This window comes from Pecten maximus, chromosome 5, assembly GCF_902652985.1.
Source record: "Pecten maximus chromosome 5, xPecMax1.1, whole genome shotgun sequence".
NCBI classification, from domain to species: Eukaryota; Metazoa; Mollusca; class Bivalvia; order Pectinida; family Pectinidae; genus Pecten; species Pecten maximus.
The window spans coordinates 36,092,526-36,102,558 of NC_047019.1; the positions used below are offsets into that span (position 1 = coordinate 36,092,526).

A 10,033-nucleotide genomic window follows, 5' to 3' on the forward strand; every position below is an offset into this window, starting at 1 on the left:
TGTTATATGAAGCAGAGAGCAGCCTATTAGCTTGGCATGTTTATGTTTCCATCTGGGAATCTTGTTAGATTATCGTGTCTACATGTAATTTTACAATAATCAACAGGTAGGGAGCACACAAATCTCCATGCTATACCTGTAAACGAGATTCAATCAGTCTACTTACCAGATCCATGTTAAGAATTCTATCAATGACCACAGCAGGATTGTACAAAGACACAAGATTTTTTCACCTTTCAAAGCGAATTGATAATTAAACTGTTATTTCGTCCTTCGACTTGTCAGTAATGCTATGGCCAATAAAGGGTTCATGATAAGAGGCAATAAAAAAAACTTGAAATAGGCCGAAAAGATAGTCAAAACCTGAATGAGGATTTTTCAATATTGGATTTCATATGAACATCAAGTACGGGACCTCATCCTCCTGTAATCTAAGTACTGGACCTCATCCTCCTGTAATCTACGTACTGGACCTCATCCTCCTGTAATCTAAGTACTGGACCTCATCCTCCTGTAATCTAAGTACTGGACCTCATCCTCCTGTAATCTAAGTACTGGACCTCATCCTCCTGTAATCTACGTACTGGACCTCATCCTCCTGTAATCTACGTACAGGACCTCATCCTCCTGTAATCTAAGTACTGGACCTCATCCTCCTGTAATCTACGTACAGGACCTCATCCTCCTGTAATCTAAGTACTGGACCTCATCCTCCTGTAATCTAAGTACTGGACCTCATCCTCCTGTAATCTAAGTACTGGACCTCATCCTCCTGTAATCTACGTACTGGACCTCATCCTCCTGTAATCTAAGTACTGGACCTCATCCTCCTGTAATCTAAGTACTGGACCTCATCCTCCTGTAATCTACGTACAGGACCTCATCCTCCTGTAATCTACGTACAGGACCTCATCCTCCTGTAATCTACGTACTGGACCTCATCCTCCTGTAATCTAAGTACAGGACCTCATTCTCCTGTAATCTAAGTACTGGACCTCATCCTCCTGTAATCTAAGTACGGGACCTCATCCTCCTGTAATCTAAGTACTGGACCTCATCCTCCTGTAATCTAAGTACTGGACCTCATCCTCCTGTAATCTAAGTACTGACCTCATCCTCCTGTAATCTACGTACTAGGACCTCATCCTCCTGTAATCTAAGTACTGGACCTCATCCTCCTGTAATCTAAGTACAGGGACCTCATCCTCCTGTAATCTAAGTACTGGACCTCATCCTCCTGTAATCTAAGTACTGGACCTCATCCTCCTGTAATCTAAGTACTGGACCTCATCCTCCTGTAATCTAAGTACTGGACCTCATCCTCCTGTAATCTAAGTACTGGACCTCATCCTCCTGTAATCTAAGTACTTGACCTCATCCTCCTATAATCTAAGTACTGGACCTCATCCTCCTGTAATCTAAGTACTTGACCTCATCCTCCTATAATCTAAGTACGGGACCTCATCCTCCTGTAATCTAAGTACTGGACCTCATCCTCCTGTAATCTAAGTACTGGACCTCATCCTCCTGTAATCTACGTACAGGACCTCATTCTCCTGTAATCTAAGTACTGGACCTCATTCTCCTGTAATCTAAGTACAGGACCTCATTCTCCTGTAATCTAAGTACGGGACCTCATCCTCCTGTAATCTAAGTACAGGACCTCATTCTCCTGTAATCTAAGTACAGGACCTCATTCTCCTGTAATCTAAGTACTGGACCTCATTCTCCTGTAATCTAAGTACAGGACCTCATTCTCCTGTAATCTAAGTACGGGACCTCATCCTCCTGTAATCTAAGTACAGGACCTCATTCTCCTGTAATCTAAGTACTGGACCTCATCCTCCTGTAATCTAAGTACGGGACCTCATCCTCCTGTAATCTACGTACTGGACCTCATCCTCCTGTAATCTAAGTACTGGACCTCATTCTCCTGTAATCTACGTACTGGACCTCATCCTCCTATAATCTAAGTACGGGACCTCATCCTCCTGTAATCTAAGTACTGGACCTCATTCTCCTGTAATCTACGTACTGGACCTCATCCTCCTATAATCTAAGTACGGGACCTCATCCTCCTGTAATCTAAGTACGGGACCTCATCCTCCTATAATCTAAGTACTGGACCTCATTCTCTTGTTATCTATATATGAGCACTGATCAGCAATCACACCTACAAAAACTCTTGGATCAGTTTAATTTGATTTTGTTTTGAAGATAAATTTCTTGTGGTTGAAATCTGTGTTAATTCATCATTTTGAATTCCATTTGTAAATACATATATGTGTTGTTCAACAAATGAATTTTTTTTTCTCCTGTCTGATAACTTTTTGTTCCTAGTTTAAGATTGTATACATTAGGTGAACAGGCGCTTTATATAGCAAGGTAATTAATCACTGGTTAACGTTAACATATTTGTATACCAACATTTCTGACATAATTGCCTTATCATTATCATAACTGCACTGAAATAAGCTTAGATTAAAAAAAAATTTCCCACGATCAGTGCATGTCAATATGATTTGTATATATTGTAATTAACAATAAACTGTACTCTATGAATTGCATATATTGTAATTAACAATAAACTGTAATGTATGAATTGTATATATTGTAATTAACAATAAACTGTACATGTACTCTATGAATTGTATATATTGTAATTAACAATAAACTGTACTGTATGAATTGTATATATTGTAATTAACAATAAACTGTAATGTATGAATTGTATATATTGTAATTAACAATAAACTGTAATGTATGAATTGTATATATTGTAATTAACAATAAACTGTACATGTACTCTATGATTTGTATATATTGTAATTAACAATAAACTGTACTGTATGAATTGTATATATTGTGATTAACAATAAACTGTACTGTATGAATTGTATATATTGTAATTAACAATAAACTGTACTGTATGAATTGTATATATTGTAATTAACAATAAACTGTACTGTATGAATTGTATATATTGTAATTAACAATAAACTGCACTCTATGAATTGTATATATTGTAATTAACAATAAACTGTACTGTATGAATTGTATATATTGTAATTAACAATAAACTGTACATGTACTCTATGAATTGTATATATTGTAATTAACAATAAACTGTACTGTATGAACTGTATATATTGTAATTAACAATAAACTGTACATGTACTCTATGAATTGTATATATTGTAATTAACAATAAACTGTAATGTATGAATTGTATATATTGTAATTAATAATAAACTGTACATGTATTCTATGAATTGTATATATTGTAATTAACAATAAACTGTAATGTATGAATTGTATATATTGTAATTAACAATAAACTGTACATGTACTCTATGAATTGTATATATTGTAATTAACAATAAACTGTACTGTATGAACTGTATATATTGTAATTAACAATAAACTGTACATGTACTCTATGAATTGTATATATTGTAATTAACAATAAACTGTACTGTATGAACTGTATATATTGTAATTAACAATAAACCTGCTATAAATGCTATGTCTATAATAGTATTACATCCACGCAGTCTGAATTTGATGACAGCTCTAGATCTGTTAGGGTATCTGAGGAAGCAGGACTCAAGATTGAAGAAAGACATATATTGTACCTACGAGACCGGCTGTATACTTTTTTTTTTAAACTACAAGTCTGCATCAATAAAGGTTATTGGGCCTGATAGTCTAGACACAATGTATCGCACAATCTCCTGTTTGTGATCACTACACAGTAAACTGATCAGACTAATATACATTTATATACAGTGTTGCAGCTAGGTCGGGTTAGCAGGGCGCGGCGCCCTGCCCCTTATTCAAAGTAAGAAATGCGCCCCGCCCCTTTTCCTGTAGTACTGCCCTTTTTCTAAGCGTCATTGATGCTCATTTTGCCTCGTATACTCTAGATCCGATTTGCTGAAGCCATGCAATATACAGTCAGCCAGTCAGTCACTAATTGGCCACCTGTAACACCAGTCCCCTTACCTGTAGACCTTTATCCACGGTACTGATGGACGCTGCCCGAGGCAGAGATCGGTCAGCTGGGGATCGAGCTGGTGTTTTATAGATTCATTTAACCGTTACGAGTCAATAGGATCGGTTGGTAATCCAATTAAATCATGATCACGAAGGCTTTTTGAAGATGGACAAAGTAATGATAATGGATGGAAATGTTGTTTTACTTATGTAAACAACTTTTGACAAGACCGAAAAGAGCCGCACGTTTGTCGTAAGGTTATCCCATGAGCACGTGTGCAATTGGCGATCGATCTATATATCTTTGAAATTTTCTTCATTTGACAACACGAAATCCTTCTGGTTTTAACCAAGCAAGTTTTAAGTAAATGATCATGAGATCACTTTCCAGTGATTTTCCAGTGATCAAAATTAGCTTTCGGTTGATTTTATTTGATGAAGTTTGGCGGGACGCCGGAAATGGTTCGTTGTAAATGCAGATGTCGCAAATTCCTTGTTGGATTGACAGATTTCTATACAAAATGTTTATTTTTCATAAATAAATAAAGGACACATAAAAATATCTGCTTATGTGAATAATAGTTGCAAAAGTTTAGTTTATATTTTGTTATTTTCGTATCTGAAATGCCGACTCTGCATTAACTGCGGGTCATGTGATAGCCAAGTGAACACGGGGACCGTTTGTTTACGAGAGCAACGGAACAAATGTTTGATCAGAAACTTGCGAATCATGATCGGCCCTTATTCGTTTACCATTTCTTATAATTAATTCAAGAAAATGTTAACTTGCTATAAATTCCTGATTTTAGTTTACCGTTATTTCTAAAAAGTCTAAAGTGAAAGTAGAAATTTACCGCCGCTTACGTTACAAGATACATTGCAGTTATTTGGACGAAGTTTATTCAGATATTAAATAATATAATTTCTTTTACTTAATCATTTTTTTCTCGTATATGCTTGATCACCTTTTCTATTTTGCTTTATAATATCTTCACTTACAATTAGTCGTCTTACAATCACAACGGACAGACTAACTTCTGGTTGAAAATATCGCTCTGTTGACTATAATCTGATAGTAACTTTTTGATTGGACGTAATTATCGTATATATGGATTCTCTCAATACACCCTTAAATTGAAATAATGCTAATATCATTTTATTTTTGAATTACTCTAGGTCATAACTTTTACCATCAAAATTTAAAACAATATTTGAAGAATAAAGAGAAGAAAGAAGACATTTTACACACAAACAAAATAATAAAAAAAAATCAACAGATTTCTATTTGTCTCTATGAATCAGGTCATATGTAATGCATGGATGTACTTAAATTGTCCTGTAAAATAAGGTAGAAGATAGATAGGCCCGGAAAAAATGTCGCGCACAAAAATGCCCTTTTTTTAGGCAGCGCCCTGCCCTTTTCAAATCCTAGCTGGAACACTGATATACAATCTAAATAGAGACTATTATGTACACATTTTGTATGTAGCAACAACAGGATATTGTTACAGCAACGATGATTCTACTATAGTGTGGAAATCGTGTCAACTGTTGATCTTCATGTATCATAACAATAACCCAGTATATATCAATAATTCAGTCTATAATAAATTACAACACTAATATTGTCTGTAATTCAGTCTATAATAAATTACAACACTAATATTGTCTGTAATGACATATATATAGTCTTCTGAAATGCTAAAGTTAAGGGTCAACTAGATGCCCTATGTCATGTTACATGTGGAGGCTTCAACCTAGACCTCTGGCACAATGACAGAAAAAATCTCTCCTCCCTAAATTCAATGCGATTTTTGAGGTATGAAGGAGATTTTTTTTCTCACTTGTGGATTTATGTTAATACATTATTTTGTAGATGGTTTATACGGGTATAATAATGTGTCTGATACTAAAAGTAAGTACCTTAATGAAATAGCCTGTTGCAGAATTATTCAACTAGGCCGGCGAGTACCGCCGCTGCTGGTTTCCATTTTTCGTCAGGCCTACATCACGAATATCGGGCGAATATAAAATATACGGGGCGACAGATAGTATTAATGATTTGTTGTTTCAAAATTTCTTTGAAAACCAATTTGAAATAAAGAATATTTTGAAAGGTTTGGCATCAAGTATTCACATCTGTAAATAGTGACTTGCCACTCCAGATCCATGGCACCCCTGCAGCCTCGTGGTATAATTTGTACACCTTATCCCCTAGTCTCCATGGGTAGTGTTGAAGACGCAGTTCATAACAATACCTATCCGATATATATAATCAGTCAAATCTTGCAACAATTCTTTTAAATAAATGTTGAATGGTATGAACCACCACATTCAAAATCATTTAACATAATGTTGACATCTCAGTTTCATGCATGTTTTTTGGTTACAATCACAGATGACACCTCGTGGCGCTTCGTCATCAAAACGTTTGAGGTGTGATTGGTAAAGTCTACAAGTGCCACGGTGACTTTGATTGGTGCACACAAGATTTTTTACATCCGGAATAGTTCCAGCACTTAAATCAGTAACATTGATTGATGAAGAGACCACGTAATGATCTTTTTGCATGCATGATTTTTTTTCTCGCATTACCACAGATTTCAATGCAATTTCTATGAAAATATAGCGAGAATATCGCAAAATCACGCCCTAGAGTAAACCCTGCATGTGCACAGTATTTTACATATGGACAGCCTAGGAAATAGGAACAAAAAAGTAAAAGAATGAATTTTGCTCTCCTTCTTTCTTAGACTAGAGGACAACATAATAAGTGTAAGAATACAAATGTATTGATTTTAGTGCATTATCACAGATAATTCCACAATAGGCATTCTTTGTGTTGTAATTATCTAATCTGATACCATGAGGAGCAGGTGGGTACTTATAAAGACAAAGTTAATTAGGTGTCTAAACATCCCATCCATACATTGTACCAGTGTCTTCTAGACAGTTGAGAAATTAATTAGGTTTTCTTGGGGAGTTTCAAATATGTACAGTACTTCATTACTGCATCTGTCTGTTTGTGGAGTGGTCATATATTGGGCTGAATAATTTCTGAGCAGAAAAGGCCATATTTAGCGTTATTATAACTTCAGGGCAAGGTGTACATGTACTATTATCAGCTTCACTGTTTACTTCAGATAAAAATGTCTGATAAATATTGATAAATTTGAATAACAGAATTGTTCATATCTTCATTAAGCATATATTCCAGAACAACAAGGCACCAAATGCAAACTGCTGGAATGCTGATGGTGTCTGCACCAAATTGTGACCACTACAGAGTAGCAACCAAGTCTATCACTAGTTCAGTTAACCAAGTACACTTGGTGCACCTGTTCAAAAAAGTTTGTAATTTCATTTCATAAATAGTATAAGTATGGATGTGATAAAAGTCATATATGCACAGGTAGGTATATCATTTACATGCAATAGTTGTAGTACAGTTTATATTTCCACAAAGATCAGGACATGATACATTGCAACTGACATGCACATAAAATAAATTAACATGTACACTAATAGATACAAGTTATTGTACATGTACAAGTACTGGCATGTTGAGTGACATATATATTACATGTTTCAGGAAGTTAAAAATATACACACCTTTCTTTAAACAGGTTTCTTAAGTCAATTAAACCATGTCAATTATTGCAAGTTTGCATACTAGTATTTAAGGGGCATTCACATTACATATTAATATATTAATAAATATGACACATTATATGATATCACTAATTTTTGGTCTGTCTTTTAATTAAAAATTAATTTTATACAAAATACAAACACTTAGTTATATAATCTTATTACTGTACACATTGAATTCTCTATTTTTTTCTTGATGTAAAAACATTTCAGCACTTTTGCAAAACCTATTATATACATCATGCCAATTGTAGCGAAAAATGTGTTTAGACACCTCATGTGGAAACCCCTTAGCAACAGAGCAAGTTGAATAAAATCTGAATTAATGTGTAATGAAGACAGGATATATAGGAATCATAAAACCATATTTGCGAAGGTTTTACTGTTAATACTAGAAAGACTAAATATTAATCAGAGTTTTAATTAGGCTTAAGTTACAAACTCCCACCCTGCCTTCTTCAGGATGTATAATTATTTAAAAATAACTTTCAACTACAGAAAGGTACTATTTTTTCTATACTTTCTCGTTAGATATATGTACTTCAAAAAAAGAATAAATTATGCAAGTTTTGTAATTCTAAGGAGACAAGTTCAACATTTATATTGTAAAAATACTGCTTTCATCTCATATTCAGTATTTTAAATCAATTTTATCAAAAATACATATTTTCTATTCAATGATTTTGTAAAATAAATGGTCTATGACGTATACCTGACTTTATTTTAATATGAGAATGAGGAAATACTGCCACTGTTTTAAAATCAGGTGATATTTTGAATATCAAATTCTTTGAACTCAAGGCACACATTCAATAAAAGAACAATTTCACGTGAGTCACTATATGAACAAATTCCTGTGATTCCTATTAGTGTGACAATGCTATACAATTTCTTTTACACTATCAATAATGTGAACCAGACTCTTTCTATTTCATTAAAAAAATCCTATTTAAAGTATGAAAGTTAGCTGTAAAGTTAGGTTGTTACCAGATTGGCCAACCGGAACCACATTTAAAAGATAAATGAGAAACAGTGAAAGGTGAACCCCTATTGAGACCAGACACACCTTTAACCAGTGTTAAACCACAGAGGTCACGACCCTGACATCAGCACAAGTAACAATCCCAAAATACTCCTACACAATTTACTTTAATCGAAGATGTTACCATATGTATTAATTAAAGCAAATTTTTTTATTGTTCATATTTATATCTCTTATCTATATTCTGGCTATTGTATTTATAATACAAAATTAAACAATCTTATTGTGACTCCAAAATATGTATTCTTTCATATTCTAGATATGTAAATGAACTTACTAAATTATTACAAAATTAATTTTCAGTGTTTGATATTGCATTTCAAGGGATATCTTAAAGCAGTTACATATCGATGAATGGTGAAAGTGAAAAATCATTTTACAATTGATTTTAAAATTGTATCTACATAAAATGTACATTTGATATACATTTGTATTTCTTTATTTTCTGGTTTGCTGAAATAATTGTCAATTACAAGACTTTTTATTCAATTTCAAATGAAAATAAGAATATGATTATTATCATAGGGCATAACTGTAGTGCACCAATTATCCCATTTGTAAGATTATTTGTATTACTTTTAAAGATTATTTTCGGGAATCATTAGGTTAAATGAAAGTCTTAAAATCTGAAAAGATTTTTATAGATCACATTTTTAACAGCTGGTCACGGTGACATTAGCAAACATTGGTTTCTAAAGGGGCTGGCTAAGTTAACAAAATATAAAACAGAAGCTACAAAGGCAATAAAAAGAAATATCAATATCAATTTAATCCACAGTTATAATTGTCAAAAACCTAACGATTGCACGATGCTGTTGCGAAGCAACTAATAAACAAAATTTACTTGGGGAAATTGATTACCCCGTGGAGGTGCCCCAATGAAGCCCCTTTGTCCAGGGAAGCCATGCAACTTGAGGAGGGGTTGCACGTATATAAAGCTTTTGTACAACTTACGTGACTCGTGGCTCAGTCTGATCCTGCTTGGACAACCTCCTCGTCCGACGGGGCGACTCCTGCCCCCCGGACACTCTCTCCCCACGCGACCGAAGTGTTGGAATCGATGGTTTCGTGAATGAATTGTGTTTGTTAGTACCATTGATCCTTGTTAGTTTCTCCAAAATAATCTCCTTTGCATTCATACAATCACCTGTTTTTTCTTCATAATTAAATTTATGATTCAACCCATTTTTCTTGCACATTTCACGTAGATCAGAGACACAGTTGTCCTGTCTTTCTTCACTGTTATTATCCCCACTATTTTCCATGCACCCGACAGCCGCCATCTTGTACACCTTCCATCATGACGTCACCAAAACATGCGCGGATTTCCTTTTTCGCACGTGC

At 34.3% G+C, this 10,033-nt stretch overlaps 1 protein-coding gene across 1 annotated transcript in view; it reads right to left on the reverse strand.

Moving 5' to 3' along the window:
- Positions 1-10,013, reverse strand: part of LOC117327912 (zinc finger protein AEBP2-like) — a 76,766-nt gene extending 66,753 nt beyond the window's left edge. Inside the window, exon 1 of the mRNA XM_033885153.1 lies at positions 9,644-10,013. Within this exon, the coding sequence (XP_033741044.1) occupies positions 9,644-9,972 (329 nt within the window). The 5' untranslated portion in view covers positions 9,973-10,013. The remainder of the gene's footprint in view (positions 1-9,643) is intronic.
- Between the last annotated feature and the right edge of the window lie 20 nt (positions 10,014-10,033).